The sequence below is a fragment of the Heterodontus francisci genome, chromosome 4 (assembly GCF_036365525.1).
Source record: "Heterodontus francisci isolate sHetFra1 chromosome 4, sHetFra1.hap1, whole genome shotgun sequence".
NCBI lineage: Eukaryota > Metazoa > Chordata > Chondrichthyes > Heterodontiformes > Heterodontidae > Heterodontus > Heterodontus francisci.
In genome coordinates this window covers 77,489,662-77,507,840 of record NC_090374.1, presented here as the reverse complement: position 1 = coordinate 77,507,840, position 18,179 = coordinate 77,489,662, and the positions used below count along the sequence as shown (strand labels likewise).

At 45.0% G+C, this 18,179-nt stretch overlaps 1 protein-coding gene across 2 annotated transcripts in view; it reads right to left on the bottom strand.

Moving 5' to 3' along the window:
* The window catches only part of LOC137369102 (uncharacterized), a 323,628-nt gene that overhangs the window by 205,745 nt on the left and 99,704 nt on the right, over positions 1 to 18,179 (bottom strand). For both annotated transcript variants that reach the window (XM_068029753.1, XM_068029754.1), the window contains exons 4-5: positions 10,502 to 10,601; positions 606 to 694 (exon numbers count right to left, since the gene is read on the bottom strand). In XM_068029753.1, the coding sequence (XP_067885854.1) occupies positions 606 to 694; positions 10,502 to 10,601 (189 nt within the window). The remainder of the gene's footprint in view (positions 1 to 605; positions 695 to 10,501; positions 10,602 to 18,179) is intronic.

The following is an 18,179-nucleotide window of genomic DNA, read 5'->3' as shown; positions in this document are numbered from 1 at the left end:
GGGATTTTGCTGTGCTCAAACTGGCTGCCATATTTTCCTACATTACAACAGTACATAACAGTCTATGAAGTGCTTTTTGGTCCTGAGCACATGAACAGCACTAAATAATTGCAACTTCTTTCTTTATGTAGAAATATGACAAAAAGAAGAGAAATTATGAGAAATACACATAAGCTTCATCTGAAAGAAAAAATACATTAATGTGTCTGAAACAGTATAAAATATTCAGACACCACAAAAAACATCAAACTGATTTCAGACTGCCATTCCAAGCGATAAAAGAAACCCCCATAAAAATGTTTCTTTGCCAAAATAGCTGCCAGGATGCCAGGAAATAACTACTTCCACATCCTGATGTTGCTTAGTCTCTCCTTCACACTGCCTATCTTTTGCTCCAGAGTTGAAATCTTTGTGTTCCCAATAAAGAAACAAGGCAATGAGTTTCGCCAACAAAGGAACAAGTGTCCCCAGTAATGATATGGCCTGGTCCACCAGAACTTCATTCCCTGACCTGATAACTCCACAGCACAATTTATATTTTTATATAAAAAGCCCTGTTCCTCCCAAGAAATAAGGCTTTTTCATACATTCTGTATTGTGTTTACCTGAATCGTTGATTTAAAAGTTCAAAAGCATTCTCTATCTCCAACATCTGAGCAGCTCTTGAACTCAGTCCCTCCGTAAGTAGCACCACCTATTTAAAATAGTACAATTACAAGTTCTGTGAAACACTCACACACTGGAAATTATTTAAAAATGATTATCAATAACAAGAATGCAGGATTAAGAGAACTAAGTTATAATCCAAAACCTGTCCAGATCATATGGAATTTTGCACAACTTTTTGGAAAAGAACATGTAAAAAGAAACCAGTAACTGGAATAAATCTGGGATCAAAGCTATGGACAGTTACTAAACTGCAAAAAATAGATTATTTAATTTGGACTGTAAAGATTGAACTAGAGATCTTGAATATAAAAAGAATAAGTCCCATGACTGTATATGCATAATTAAACATGGAAATAGGAAGCCTCAGTAAGGATTCTTCAATTTGATTGGTTAAGGAGATTCAGAGATGCTTGCCCTGTTCACACGGATCCCAGTTTCCCCACAGAGGGCATCATTCTAAAATGAATAGCTAATTACTGCAAATTCCAGTGCAAAAGCACACAGAAAGTCTGTGGACAAGTTTAAATGTAATGAAAGGTGACCATAAAATTAGGGCCATAAATTATTCACACTGAACTTGCAAAAAAGAAAGCTCAATTTATGCTGGCAATCAGACCAGGGCTAGGAAAAATTAAGTAAAGAATAAATTTAAAGACAAAAATATAGCAAAACTGGCCAACGCCTTTAATTTCTTGTATGTGCATCAACAGGAAATTAACTTTTTCTACCGAAGTGAATAATTCATTAATTATTCAAACTGAACTTAGAAAAAGGAAAGAGGCGGCACAGTGGCGCAGTGGTTAGCACCGCAGCCTCACAGCTCCAGGGACCCGGGTTCGATTCCAGGTACTGCCTGTGTGGAGTTTGCAAGTTCTCCCTGTGTCTGCGTGGGTTTTCTCCGGGTGCTCCGGTTTCCTCCCACAAGCCAAAAGACTTGCAGGTTGATAGGTAAATTGGCCATTATAAATTGTCACTAGTGTAGGTAGCTGGTAGGGAAATATCGGGACAGGTGGGGATGTTTGGTAGGAATATGGGATTAGCGTAGGATTAGTATAAATGGGTGGTTGATGTTCGGCACAGACTCGGTGGGCCGAAGGGCCTGTTTCAGTGCTGTATCTCTAATCTAATAATCTAGGTGACAATCAGGTTAGAGCCAGTAGTTTAGTTTAGTTTAGTTTAGAGATACAGCACTGAAACAGGCCCTTCGGCCCACCGAGTCTGTACCGACCATCAACCACCCATTTATACTAATCCTACACTAATCCCATATTCCTACCACATCCCCACCTGTCCCTATATTTCCCTACCACCTACCTATACTAGGGTGAATTTATAATGGCCAATTTACCTACCAACCTGCAAGTCTTTTGGTTTGTGGGAGAAAACCGGAGCACCTGGAGAAAACCCATGCAGACACCTCATAAAAAATGATGTACACGAGATGGTTTTCTATGTACACAAAATGGTTTTCTAGAACAGTATGTTGGGGAACCAATTAGAGAGCTATTTTAGATCTGGTATTGTGCAATGAGAAAGGGTTAATTAATAATCTAGCAGTAAAGGAGCCTATCAGGAAGAGAGACTATATATGTTAGAATTTTACTTTAAGTTTGAAAGTGATGTAGTTCAATCCAAAACTAGGATCGTAAATCTAAACAAAGGAAACTACAAAGGCATGAGGGGCTAGTTGTCTGTGGTAGATTGGGAAACCACATTAGAAGGCAGGATGGTAGACAGGCAACGGTTAGCATTTAAAAAATTAATACATGGTTTACAACAAACTTACATTCCTTTGAGGCACAAAAGCCCAGCAGGAAAAGTGATCCAAAAATGGCTAGCAACAGAAGTTGAAGCAAAAACAAGAAATGCTGGAAATACTCAGCAGGTCTGGTTATTCACTGTGACCCTGTCCTATCAATGCCTTCACCTTTGTTATCTCTTGCCCCAGCTTAAAACCTTTTGCATTTCTAATATTTGTCAGTTCTGAAGAAGGGTCTATGACCTGAAACGTTAACTCTGCTTCTCTCTGCACAGATGCTGCCAGATCTGCTGAGTATTTCCAGTATTTCTTGTTTTTGTTTCAGATTTCCAGCATCTGCAGTATTTTGCTTTTATTTAAGAGAAGTTGAAGATTGTATTAGATCAAAGAAAGAGGCTTATAAAGTTGCCAGAAAAGTAATAATCCTGAGGATTGGGAGCATTTTAGAATTCAGTAAAGGAGGACCAAGAAACTGATAAAGAAAGAGAAAATAAAATATGAAGGTAAACTAGCGAGAAACATAAAAATGAACTGTAAAAACTTCTTTAGGTATGTAAAAAGGAAAAGATTAGCAAAGACAAATGAGGGTCCATTACAGGCAAAGACAGGGCAATTTATACTGGAGAATAAGGAAATGGCAGAGTAACTAAACAAATACTTTGTGTCTGTCTTCACTGAAGATGATACAAAAAAACGCTCAGAAATACAATAGAACCAGAGACTAGCGAGAACGAGGAACTGGAGTAATTAATGGGACTGAAAGTTGATAAATCCCCTGGACTTGATGATCTATATCCCAGACTGTTGAAAGAGGTGGCTGTAGAGATAGTAGATGCATTGGTGATCATCTTCCAAAATTCCATAGATTTTGGAGCCATTCCTGAAGATTGGAAGGTTGCAAATGTAATTCCACTATTTAAGAAAGGAGAGAGACAGAAAATGGGGAACTACAGACCTGTTAGCCTGACCTCAATAGTTAACTGGGCACTTGGAAAATAATGGTAGGATTGGGCACAGTCAACATGGATTTATGAGAGAGAATTCATGTTTAACAAACCTGTTGGCGTTTATTGAGGATGTAACTAGAAGAAGAGATAAGGGGGAATCAGTGGATATGGTGTATTTGGGTTTTCAGAAGGCTTCTGATAAGGTTCCACCCAAGAGGTTAGTACATAAAATTAGAGCACATGGGATTGGGAGTTATATACTGACATGGATTGAGAACTGTTTAACAGACAGAAAACAAAGTAGGAATAAACGGGTCATTTTCGGGTTGGCAGGCCGTGACTAGTGGGGTACTGCAAGGATCAGTGCTTGGACCCCAGCTATTCACAATCTATATCACTGATCTGGATTGGGGACCAAATGTAATATTTCCAAATTTCCTGATGACACAAAACTAGGTGGGAATGTGAGTTGTGAGGAGGATGCAAAGCGGCTTCAAGGGAATTTAGACAGGCTAATTGAGTGGGCAAGAACATAGCAGATAGAATATAATATGGAAAAATGTGAAGTTATCCACTTTGGTAGGTAAAACAGAAATGCAGAGTGTTGATGTCCAAAGGGACCTGGGTGTCCTTGTTCATAAGTCTCCGAAAGCTAACATGCATGTGCAGCAAGCAATTAGGAAGGCCTTTATTGCAAGAAGATTTGAGTACAGGGGTAAAGAAGTCTTGCTGCAATTGTATAGAGCCTTGGGGAGACTGCACCTGGAGTATTGTGTATAGTTTTGGTCTTCTTACCTAAGAAGAATATACTTGCCATAGAGGGAGTGCAATGAAGGTTCACCAGACTGATTCCTGGGATGGTGAGATTGTCCTATGAGGAGAGATTGAGGAGATTGGGCCTATATTCTGTTGAGCAGCGGTGTCCAACCTTTTCGTGTGGGGGGGCCACATTACAATTTTTGCCCTACAAAGGGGGCCGGTGTGCATATTTCAGAAAAAGGCATTAAAAATTTATCCTACCATCAAAATAACAACAAATGTGCATTTTTGTGAAGAAGCTTTAAATGAGAAGACTAATTTATTGACTTATTTTCTCAACACTATATTGAAAACTGATTTAGAGTCATAGAGTCATACAGCACAGAAACAGGCCCTTCGGCCCATCATCTCCATGCCAGCCATCAAGCACCTAACTATTCTAATCCCATTTTCCAGCACTTGTGGCGTTTCAAGTGCTAATCTAAATACTTCATAAATGTTGTGAGGGTTCCTGCCTCCACCATCTCTTCAGGCAGTGCGTTCCAGATTCCAACCACCCTCTGAGTGAAAAAAAATGTCCTCAAATCACCTCTAAATCTTTTGCCCCTTACCGTAAATCTATGCCCCCTGGTTATTGACCCCTCCGCTAAGGAAAAAAGTTTCTTCCTATCTAACCTATCATGTCCCCCCTCAGTCTTCTCTGCTCTAAGTAAAACAACCCTAGCCTTTTCAGTCTCTCTTCATAGCTGAAATGCTCCAGCTGAGGCAACATCCTGGTGAATCTCCTCTGCACCCTCTCCAGTGCAATCACATCCTTCCTATAGTGTGGTGACCAGAACTGTACACAGTACTCCAGCTGTGGCATAACTAACGTTTTATGCAGCTCCATCATAACCTCTCTGCTTTAATATTCTGTGCCTCAGCTAATAAAGGCAAGTATCCCATATGCCTTCCTAACCACCTTATCTACCTGTGCTGCAGCCTTCAGTGATCTATGGACAAGTACACCAAGGTCCCTCTAACCCTCTGTACTTCCTAGGGTCCTACCATCCATTGTATATTCCCTTGCCTTGTTAATCCTCCCATCACACTTCTCAGGATTAAATTCCATTTGCCACTGCTCTGCCCATCTTACCAGCCCATCTATATCGTCCTGAAATCTAAGGCTTTCCTCCTCACTATTTACAATACCACTAATTTTCGTGTCATCTGCGAGCGTACTGATCATACCTCCTATATTTACGTCTAAATCATTAATGCACACTACAAACAGCAAGGGCCCCAGCACCGATCCCTGTGGTACACCACTAGTCACAGGCTTCCACTCGCAAAAACAACCATCGACCATCACCCTTTGCCTCCTGCCACTAAGTCAATTTTGGATCCAATTTGCCAAATTGCCCTGGATCCCATGGGCTCTTACCTTCTTAACCAATCTCCCATGTGGCACCTGATCAAAAGCCTTACTGAAGTCCATCTAGACTACATCAACTGCTTTACTCTCATTTACACATCTAGTCACCGCCTCGAAAAATTCAATCAAGTTATTTAGACACGATCTCCCCTGACAAAGCCATGTTGACTATCCCTGATTAATCCCTGCCTCTCCAAGTGGAGATTAATCCTGTCCCTCAGAATTTTTTCCAATAGTTTCCCAACCACTGATGTTAGACTCACTGGCCTGGTTTATCCCTGCGACCCTTCTTGAATAATGGTACCACATTCGCTGTCCTCCAATCCTCTGGTACCTCGCCTGTGGCCAGAGAGGATTTGAAAATTTGTGTCAGAGCCCCTGCTATCTCCTCCCTTGCCTCACATAACAGCCTGGGATACATCTCATCTGGGCCTGGGGATTTATCCACTTTTAAGCCCGCTAAAACAGTTAATGCTTCCTCCCTTTCAATGCTAATATGTTCAAGTATATCACAATCCCCCTCCCTGATCGCTACATCTACATTGTCCTTCTCCATAGTGAACAGATGAAAAGTAATCAATTAAAACCTCACCTATGTCCTCCAGCTCCACACACAGATTGTCACTTTGGTCCCTAATGGACCCTACTCTTTCCCTGGTTATCCTCTTGCCCTTAATATACTTACAAAAAGCCTTAGGATTTTCCTCTATCTTTCCTGCCAGTCTTTTTTCATGTCCCCTCTTCACTCTCCGAATTACTTTTTTAAGTACCACCACCCGCACCCCTCCACTCTTTCCATACTCCTCTAATGCCTCCGCTGTTTTCAGTGCTCTGAATCTGTCATAAGCCTGCTTTTCTTTCCTGATCCAATCCTCTATATACCTTGACATCCAGGGTTCCCTGGATTTGTTGGTCCTACCCTTCACCTTAAAGAGTACATGTTGGCTCCGAACTCTCACTATTTCCTCTTTGAATGGTGCCCACTGGCCAGATGTAGACTTTCCTACAAGTAGCTGCTCCCAGTCCACTTTGGCCAGATCCTGTTTTATCATACTGAAATTGGCCTTCCCCCAATTCAGCACCTTTGTTTCTGCTCCATCTTTGTCCTTTTTCATAACTACCTTAAATCTTACAGAGTTATGGTCACTATTCCTGAAATGCTCCCCCACTGACACTTCTACCACATGTCTGCCTTCATTCCCTAGGATTAGGTCCAGTACTGCCCCTTCTCTTGTAGGACATTCTACATACTGGCTCAAAAAGCTCTCCTGTATGCATTTTCAGAAATCTGCCCCCTTTAAGCCTTTTGCACCAAGACTATCCCAGTTGATATTGGGGAAGTTGATATCCCCTACTATTATTACCCTATTATTCTTGCAACTCTCTGAGATTTGCTGAGATTTTTTGCTTGAGATTTTAGTGACATACCTGGCATTGTTTTTGCTTGCATAGGAGTCAATTTCTGCCCACACACTTGATGTAGTGATGCAGAATATTCTGAATAGATTTCCATCTGTCAGGAGAGACCTTGATCTCTCTTGTCCTGCTCTGAGTGTGTGTCTCTATGTTTCTCTTTACCCCACTCTCCTACCTCTAAGACTAGTAGACACAGATTGAACGTTTTGGGCAAAAGATGCAGGGAATATGAGGAAGCACTTTTTTACGCAGTGGGTAGTAAAGACCTGGAACTTGCTGTCCACAAGGGTGGTGGAAACGAAAACAATCAATGACTTCAAGAGGCAGTCTTACCCGAGAGAAAGACTTGCACGGCTACGGGAATCAAACCGGGGGCTGAATTTTACAAGCCCCTCGATGCCGTGGGTCACGGCGGGGTGGCCCATAAAATTCTGCGGAGAGAGACCCGCCTCGACCCCTGAGGTTGAGAAGGGCCCGCCACATATTAGTAGCGGTGGGGGGACTTCGGTGCAGCCCGCAACCCCCCCCACCCCCCCCCCCCACCCCCATTGCTTGGCGACAGGGCCTTCATCTATTTATGTAAATAGACATAAATAAGATGCTGGCGGCGGCTGTCCCACACCAATTTTACAGCCACTGATCGCAACTCGCACTCCTTCGAAACTCTATACGGAGTTCCGAGGTGAGCAACTTGTGGGGAGGGGGGGAGGAGTAAAATTCTCAGGGCAGTGGAGAGCGGGGAAAACACTTCTTATTGGTTGAAGGGCTGGTGGGAAGGGGTTGAGGGTCAAAGGGAACAAATTTCGGGGGGGGGGGGGGGGGGGAGTTCGGAATATCAATATAAGTTTTTTCAGGGGGGAGAGGACAATTTATGTACAGATTACCCATGGGGAGGCGCGAGACGGGATTTAAAGTTGCAATTTTTGAAACAACGGTATCTTTATAAATTTAAATGAAACTGAAGGGCTTGAAGCCCTTTAAAAATGGCGCCAGTGCCTGCGTGATGGCGCCGGACATTGGTGCCGTGGACGTGACAGCCGCCCCTGTTGACGTCATCGTGGGCGGCCGCTATGCCCCTTCCATTCAAGTAAGCCCCCACACATAATATCGCGGGAGCTCGGCAGCGGCACTTCCGTGTCGGAAGGCCACCGCTTTCACAGCACACTTCTGCGTAGTGCAGCGCACTGATAAAATTCAGCCCAGGGAGTGGCACTGACTGCATAGCTCCATAGAGAGCTGGCATGGACTCGATGGGCGGAATGGCCTCTTTCTGTGTCATAAATAAATGACTCTATGACTCTGTCTCTCCTCTCTGTCCCCTCTTTCTGTCTCTCTCGGCCCCCCTTTTCTCTGTCTCGCTCGCTCTGTGTTCCTCACTCCCTGCAGCAGCCATTCCCACAATCGGATACTTACCATGTCTATTTTGTTTAAGTTGGGTCGAGTGGAAGCAGGAACCTGCCCAGTATGCAGGATATAGGGCGTTTACTGAATTGCGCGAAAGAAACAGGGGCGGCCGATTCCAGGGTGCCTGCACCACATTCCACCAATCTGCATTAATGCCGCCCGGGCACCCCTGTCAGTCACAGGGAGTGACTAATCACAGACAGGGATCGCCCCCGCCCATCGGACACAGGTCCCACCTACCCTCTCTGCCTGATGTACGGGCAGCCGTCAATCAGAGCCAAGCCACGAGCAGATTGGCGAGCCAGTGCAATCCTTCAGCGGGCTGGATTCTGGCCCACAGACTGTATGTTGGACAACACTGCTCTAGAGTTTAGAAGAATGAGAGGTGATCTCATTAACGCATACAAAATTCTTACTCAGGCTCGGCAGGGTAGATACTGGAAGGATGTTTCCCATGGCTGGGGAGTCTAGAACCAGCGGACACAGATTCAGAATAAGATATAGCCAATTAGGACTGAAAACAGGAGGAATTTCTTCAATCAGAGGGTGGTGAATCTTTGGAATTCGCTACCCGAGAGGGGGTGTGGAGGTTCAATTATAGAGTATGTTCAAGGCAGAGATCGATAGATTTCTAGATATTAAAGCTCACAAGGGATATGGGGATAATGCGAGAAATTGCTGTTGAGGTAGAAGATCAGCCATGGTCTAGTTGAATGGCAGAGCAGGCTCGAAGGGCTGAAAGGCCTACTCCTGCTCCAATTTCCTTTGATGCAAATTGCAAATATTTGCACCTGCTTGTACTTCATAAGGCAATACTGCTATGTAGTACAAAGTAAAAGAGCAGGTTAAAATTATTTCTGTTAGTACCTGGCACAAATTATACAAAAATAGCTCCAGTTACCATTGTAAACAGGGCTGATATAGTATAATTTCTCGAAATGTTCCAAGTGCTTTCTCTTCCTTCCTCTCATAAAAGCTGTTGGCTTCTAAATATGATTATTTGCAAGTGCAATTTTTACCATATGTGATTGCATCATCTCAATGAAATACAAAAATTATTTCATAACATTGATGTTACAATTGAAAACAGACAGCACCGTGGGAAACAAAAATTCAACATTTCAGAAGCTATCGATTTAGCTTTGAGTTTAAATTAAACTTTTACAGGGTAGAGTTTCTGCTTGGTTGTGTGGCTTTTTTCGACGCAGAACACTTGGGTGAAACCCACGGAAAAGATCAGGGAATTAAGTGCAAATTACATTCAGTTTCCACAATCTGTTGCGCTAATTTAAAAAACAGTGTGCTAGAAGTCAATCGTCCAAAAGGTGGCCGCAGCCCCAGCTCAAATTAATCACCATTGAGAATTTCAACTAATTGCACTCATTTGCAGGCTGTGAGGAGCTCTAAAAATTAATTTTAAAAAGCTTTTGAATGTGTTTTTTTTTATTACAAAGAAACTGACTACTGTACCCTAATATGCCTAGCTAATGGTTCTGTATATTTTTTAAAAGTCATTTTCAGTCATTTAAAATCGGGCTACTCACAGGAGGTGGATTGGCACTGTGATTAAAATGCTTATTTTTTGTGATAAACCCATTTTTGCGGTATTACTCAAACTGCATCAAGTTACCATTCTTGAATAGATCAGGGAATATTTTTTAAGGCAAGATTTTTAAAAATATGTTAGTTCTAACATGCTGCCTGATTGTGCTGGTTTGTGGCAGATTTAGTATTCGCATATATGCAAAAAAACCTTCTCATAATAGGTGTAATTTTGGGTGCAATTTACACTGGATCACTACTTACGCTTGAAGCAGAAACTCTTCCCTCACATCTTATCATTTGAATTCTAATTATTTAAATAGAGTGTGGTATACATGAAAAGAAACCGGATATGGGTTAAGATCTACAGCTTACTCATAGGACCAACCTGATAATTCAAGACCAATGTATCTCTTCAGTCAACTCACAGGCTATAAAACATGGTCCCAGGCTCCTTATCAGGTATCCTCTATTTTTCCTCTTCCCTTTGTGAATAGGCCAAACACTTATTTGTTCATTTAAAAATAACAAAAAGCAGCAAAAATGAATTGTCACAAAAGGGAAACAAACTGTAATATTCTTACAAATTACCTGCCTCTCCAGCTGCATTATTTGAGCCTTTAGTAGAATTACACGTCGTTCATCATAGTGCCCATTCGACCTTTCTTCCAGCAGCTGCTGATATTGCAATCTTTAAGAAAAAAGACAACAATAGCTTTTATTTGTAAATTAAATTATGATTTATTCTGTTGGAAATTATGGAATCCTAAAAATAAAGGAATGCTTTGCTTCAAGGAACAGCTCTCACCTGCTAAAATTTAATCAGAGTTTAAAGTACAATGTATTATGCCTTTCAAGTTGCGATGTATACTCGACTGCTTGTAGAGCACAATAAAAATTAAAGATAATCACCAAAGTATAGCTATGTTATATTTTTACATATCCCAATGGTTTTAGACATTTCATTGTACAATGTAAAATATGTCTACACTTCTACATGGCTATTTATGAATCTAAAGGTAATCCTAGCAGCACTATGTCAGCCATAGCTCAGTTAGTAGCACTCCTACCTCTAAGTCAGAAGATTATGGGTTCAAACCCACTCGAGGATTTGAGCACAAAAATCAAAGCTGAAACTCCAGTGCAGTCCTGAGGCAGTGCTGCATTGTTGGATATGCAGTCTTTTGGATGAGATGTTAAGCCGAGGCCCTGTTTGCCCTCTCAGGTGGACCTAAAAGATCCCATGGCACGATTTTGAAAAACAACATGGGAGTTACCCCTGGTGTCCTGGCCAATATTTCTCCCTCAACCAACATCACAAAAGCAGATTATCTATAATTTGTGGGAGTTTGTTGTGTGCAAATTGGCTGCCATGTTTCCTACATTACAACAGTGACTACACTTCAAAAACACTTCACTGGATGGAAAGTGCTTTAGATGTCTGGTGTTCATGAAAGATGCTACATAAATGCAAGTCTTTTTTTATTAAATATAGCTAAAAACAGGGGTGTATGACCAAAATTCCTTAGACTGCTAGAGGATGAAGGAGTCATAGCAGCTGCCAGGAAACCAAGTGCGCACATAGAGGAAGCTCTTGTTGTGTCACAAACCAGTTGGATATTGAGGGATTGGAAGCCCTTCCTCTTGATGAATCTGATGGGCAGTTGCTGGGTGCTTTGATGGCCCCGAGTGGAATCGTGATGCCTGCACCTGGGGGAATCCAGCAATGCTGGTGAAACCCAATGCCCTCTGTCCCTGTGAGGCCTCATCTGTCGTGAAATGAATGTACTGTCTAGTCCTGACAAAGAGGGCATCAATGACCTGCGAGATGCAGTGGTGTGCTGCCATTTGCAAGATGCCACTAAGGTCCTCAGCTGATCCTTGGAAGGAGCCAGAAGCGAAGATGTTCAAGGCCACAGTGACTTTGACGACCACTGGAAAGGCATGGCCACCAATGCTGCAAGGTGTGAAGTCACTCTCCTGCAGCACTGGTTCTCAGTCTGCTCCAAGTAGCTCCGCCTTCGGTGGTAGATCTTATGCTAAGGGTACAGCTTCTGTTGCCTTCCTGCCCCTTTTCCCTCTACTGTGCCCTTCTGCTGCTAGGGGCTCCGCCTTTTCTGTGGACGGTGTTGCCCCTCATCACCACTGGCCCAAAATCTGAGTTATGTTCCCATTTCCAGCTGCAGCCTTCCTTTTGGCCAGATGGCTGCCTAATTGTTGTTGGCAGCCTTGCCCCTGCTTTTCTGCCCCCACAACGCCAGGGGGGGTGAAGACCCCGTTCATTACCTAAGCACTGAGTTCCCACTCTCCCCGCCACCTGCGAAGCGCATAGAGCACCTCCTTACCAAATTCTGAGTCCCCTTGGCATGTTGACCCTTATATGGGGCTGAGGTGATGCCCTGGGCAGCTTTGACTGGGTCCCCATTCTGTACCCACCTCTCTTCAACTGATCAAAAACTGACAGCTTCTAAAACCTGTGTGCCCCTTTAAATATTCCACCCTACCCCTCCAACAGGCTCTTAACAAGCTTTTTAACTGATTTAATTAGGCACAATAGGGAGGACAGCAGGATCCCTGTCTTGCCCTCCCTCTCCTTGGTGAACATTGCCGGCGCCAGGAATGGCATATTGAAACTGACACGCCAGCCAGCACCAGTAATTTTGCCCCCCCACCTAACCCACTCATCCTCAGCCTCTGTTCCTGAGTTCCAGGATGGGGTGGGGACAAAAATCCAGCACTTTTTTTTGGTCAGCTAATGCTTTCTTCTTTGCACAATTTAAGAATGTCAAAATGCATCATAATTTAAATGTGAATAAATGTTATGCGGTTAGGCAGTATGCAGGTCTAACATGGTTTGCACCTTATGTGTCATGAGCACCTCTTAGTTGGTTTCCTATGTGCCACAAAGCATATTCTTGGTGAAGAACTGGCAGTCATTGATGGCTAAGCAGCTAACTGGAATGCTGAGAGGATACAAAAGGCCTGCCACCTGTATCTACAACTTATCCTGAAACACCTGCATTCGAGTTGAGGTTATCTTGGATTGGTGTGCCTGTGGACATGCTGCTTTCAAAAACTTTTTTTTAAATTCATTCATGGGATGTGGGCGACGCTGGCCAGGCCAGCATTTATTGCCCATCCCTAACTGCCCTTGAGAAGGTGGTGGTGAGCTGCCTTCTTGACCCGCTGCAGTCCATTTGGGGTAGGTAAACCCACAGTGCTATTAGGAAGGGAGATCCAGGATTTTGACCCAGCGACAGTGAGGGAACGGCGATATAGTTCCAAGTCAGGATGGTGTGTGACTTGGAGGGGAACTTGCAGGTGGTGGTGTTCCCATGTATTTGCTGCCCTAGTCCTTCTAGTTGGTAGAGGTCGCGGGTTTGGAAGCTGCTGTCTAAGGAGCCTTGGTGCATTGCTGCAGTGCATCTCGTAGATGGTACACACTGCTGCCACTGTGCATCGGTAGTGGAGGGAGTGAATGTTGAAGGTAGTGGATGGGGTGCCAATCAAGCGGGCTGCTTTGTTCTGGATGGTGTTGAGCTTCTTGTATGTTGTTGGAGCTGCACCCATCCAGGCAAGTCCTGACTTGTGCCTTGTAGGTGGCAGACAGGCTTTGGGGAGTCAGGAGGTGAGTTACTCGCCTCAGGATTCCTAGCCTCTGACCTGCTCTTGCAGTCACAGTATTTATACGGCTACTCCAGTTAAGTTTCTGGTCAATGGGAACCCCTAGGATGTTGATAGTGGGGGATTCAGCGATGGTAATGCTGTTGAATGTCAAGGGGAAATAGTTAGATTCTCTCTTGTTGGAGATGGTCATTGCCTGGCACTTGTGTGGCGCGAATGGTACTTGCCACTTATCAGCCCAAGCCTGGATATTGTCCAGGTCTTGCTGCATTTCTACACGGACTGCTTCAGTATCTGAGGAGTCACGAATGGTGCTGAACATTGTGCAATCATCCGCGAACATCGCCACTTCTGACCTTATGATTGAAGGAAGGTCATTGATGAAGCAGCTGAAGATGGTTGGGTCTAGGACACTATCCTGAGGAACTCCTGCAGTGATGTCCTGGAGCTCAGATGATTGACCTCCAAGAACCACAACGATCTTCCTTTGCGTTAGGTATGTCTCCTGCCAGTGGAGGGTTTTCCCCCTGATTCCCATTGACCTCAGTTTTGCTAGGGCTCCTTGATGCCATACTCAGTTAAATGCTGCCTTGATGTCAAGGACGGTCACTCTCACCTCACCTCTAGAGTTCAGCCCTTTTGTCCATGTTTGAAACAAGGCTGTAATGAGGTCAGGAGCTGAGTGGCCCTGGCGGAACCCAAACTGAGCGTCACTGAGCAGGTTATTGCTAAGCAAGTGCCACTTGATGGCACTGTTGATGACACCTTCCATCACTTTACTGATGATAGACAGTAGACTGATGGGGCGGTAATTGGTCGGGTTGGATTTGTCCAGCTTTTTGTGTACAGGACATACCTGGGCAATTTTCCACATTGCAAGGCAGATGCCAGTGTTGTAGCTGTACTGGAACAGCTTGGCTAGGGACGCGGCAAGTTCTGGAGCACAGGGCTTCAGTACAATTGTCGGAATATTGTCAGGGCCCATAGCTTTTGCAGTATCCAGCGCCTTCAGTCGTTTCTTGATATCACGTGGAGTGAATCGAATTGGCTGAAGTCTGGCATCTGTGATGCTGGGGACTTCAGGAGGAGGCCGAAATGGATCATCAACTCGGCACTTCTGACTGAAGGTTGTTGCAAATGCTTCAGCCTTATCTTTCGCACTGAAGTGCTGGGCTCCCCCATCATTGAGGATGGGATATTTGTGGAGCCACCTCCTCCAGTTAGTTGTTTAATTGTCCACCACCATTCACGGCTGGATGTGGCAGGATTGCACAGCTTAGATCTGATCCGTTGGTTATGGGATCGCTTAGCTCTGTCTATCACATGCTTTGGCAGTTTGGCACACAGTTAGTCCTGTGTTGTAGCTTCACCAGGTTGACACCTCATTTTGAGGTATGCCTGGTGCTGCTCCTGGCATGCCCTCCTGCACTCTTCATTGAACCAGGGTTGGTCTCCTGGCTTGATGGTAATGGTAGAGTGGGGGATATGCCAGGCCATGAGGTTACAGATTGTGTTTGAGTACAATTCTGCTGCTGCTGATGGCCTACAGCGCCTCATGGATGCCCAGTTTTGCATTGCTAGATCTGTTCGAAATCTATCCCATTTAGCACGGTGATAGTGCCACACAACACGATGGACAGTATCCTCAATGTGAAGGCGGGACTTCGTCTCCACAAGGACTGTGCGGTGGTCACTCCATCCAATACAGTCATGGACAGAAGCATCTGCAGCAGGAAGATTGGTGAGGACGAAGTCAAGTATGTTTTTCCCTCGTGTTGGTTCCCCCACCACCTGCCGCAGACCCAGTCTAGCAGCTATGTCCTTTAGGACTCGGCCAGCTCGGTCAGTAGTGGTGCTACCGAGCCACTCTTGGTGATGAGCATTGAAGTCCCCCACCCAGAGTACATTTTGTGCCCTTGCCACCCTCAGTGCTTCCTCCAAGTGGTGTTCAACATGGTGGAGTACTGAGTCATCAGCTGAGGGAGGGCGGTAGGTGGTAATCAGTAGGAGGTTACCTTGCCCATGTTTGACCTGATGCCATGAGATTTCATGGGGTCCGGAGTCGATGTTGAGGACTCCCAGGGCAACTCCCTCCCTACTGTATACCACTGTGCCACCACCTCTGCTGGGTCTGTCCTGCCGGTGGGACAGGACATACCCAGGGATAGTGATTGCAGTGTCTGGGACATTGTAAGGTATGATTCCGTGAGTATGACTATGTCAGGCTGTTGCTTGACTAGTCTGTGGGACAGCACTCCCAACTTTGGCACAAGCCCCCAGATGTTAGTAAGGAGGACTTTGCAGGGTCGACAGGGATGGGTTTGCCGTTGTCATTTCCAGTGCCTAGGTCGATGCCGGGTGGTCCGTCCGGTTTCATTCCTTTTTATTAACTTCGTAGTGGTTAGGTACAACTGAGTGGCTTGCTAGTCCATTTCAGAGGGCATGTAAGAGTTAACCACATTGCTGTGGGTCTGGAGTCACATATAGGCCAGACCAGGTAAGGACAGCAGATTTCCTTCCCTAAAGGACATTAGTGAACCAGATGGGTTTTTACAACAATCGACAATGGCCATCATTAGACTAGCTTTTAATTCCAGATTTATTAATTAAATTCAAATTCCACCTCTGCTGTGGTGGGATTCGAACACATGTCACCAGAGAAATACCCTGGGTCTCAGGGTTACTGGTCCAGTGATAATACCACTACGCCACCGCTTTGCCCACTGTCATTCACGCAGAGCTAAGTGATGGCAAAAACTGTTGCTGGCATGTATTCCAGCCAACTGCTTTTGTACTCATGCATGTACATTATCATGAGAAGACAGGTTCTTAATGAGTTTTTTAACTAAGTTAATTGGCCTTAATAGGGAGGAGAGTGGGATCCCTGCCTTGCTCTCTCTCTCCTCGGTGAACAAGCATGAAATCAGACGGAACACCTGACATTGACCTTGGCACCGGAAACAACAACAGCAAACCCAGCCCTGTTGACCTTGCAAAGTCCTCCTGACTAACATGTGGGGGCTTGTGCCAAAATTGGGAGAGCTGTCCCACAGACTAGTCAAGCAACAGCCTAATATAGTCATGTTCACGGAATAAACCTTACAATGTCCCAGACACTGCCATCACCATCCCCAGATATGTCCTGTCCCACCTGCAGGACAGACCCAGCAGAGGTGGCACCACAGTGGGATACAGTCAGGAGGAAGTTGCCCTGGGAGTCCTCAACATCGACTCTGGACCACATGACGTTTCATGGCATCAGGTCAAACATGGGCAAGGAAAGCTCCTGTCGATTATCACCTACTGCCCCCCACAACCCACCACAACCCCCTGCCTCCACTCAGCTGATAAACCAGTACTGCTCCATGTTGAACACCACTTGGAGGAAACACTGAGGGTGGCATGGGCACAGAATGTACTCTGGGTGGGGGATTTCAATGTCCATCACCAAAAGTGGCTCGGTAGCACCACTACCGACCAAGTAGGCCGAGTCCTAAAGGACATAGCTGCTAGACTGGGTCTGCATCAGGTGGTGAGGGAACCAACAAAAGAGAAAAATCCTCACCAATCTGCCTGCCACAGAAGCATCGGTCCATGACAGTATTGGTAGAAGTGACCACCGCACAGTCCTTGTGGAGACAAAGTCCCGTCTTCACAGTGAGGATACCCTCCATTGTGTTGTGTGGCACCACCACCGTGCTAGATGGGATGGATTTCGAACAGATCAAGCAATGCAAAACTGGGCATCCATGAGGCACTGTGGGCCATCAGCAGCAACAGAATTATACTCAACCACAATCTGAAACCTCATGGCCCAGCATATATCCCACTCTACCATTGCCATCAAGCCGGAGGATCAACCCTGGTTCAATGACGAGTGCAGGAGGGAATGCCAGGGGCAGTACAAGGCATACCTCAAAATGAGGTGTCAACCTGATGAAGCTACAACACAGGACTACTTGTGTGTCAAACAATGTAAGCAGCATGCGATAGAGCTAAGCGATCCCACAACCAACGAATCAGATCTAAGCTCTGTAGTCCTGCCACATCCAGTCATGAATGGCGGTGGACAATTAAACAACTAACTGGAGGAGGTGGTTCCATAAATATCCCCATCCTCAATGATGGGAGAGCCCAGCACATCAGTGCAAAAGACAAGGCTGAAGCATTTGCAGCAATCTTCAGCCAGAAGTGCCAAGTTGGTGATCCATCTCGGCCTCCTCCTGAAGTCCCCAGCATCACAGATGCCAGACTTCAGCCAATTCAATTCACTCCACGTGATATCAAGAAACAACTGAAAGCACTGGATACTGCAAAGGCTATTGGCCCTGACAACATTCCGGCAATAATACTGAAGACCTGTGTTCCAGAACATGCCGTGCCCCCAGCCAAGCTGTTCCAGTACAGCTACAACACTGGCAGCTAACTGGCAATGTAGAAAATTGCCCAAGTATATCCTGTACACAAAAGTATGACAAATCCAACCGGGCCAATTACCGCCCCATCAGTCTACTCTCAAACATCAGTAAAGTGATTCAAGGCGTCGTCAACAGTGCTATCAAGCAGCACTTGCTTAGCAATAATCTGCTCAGTGACGCTCAGTTTGGGTTCTGCCAGGACACTCAGCTCCTGACCTCATTACAGC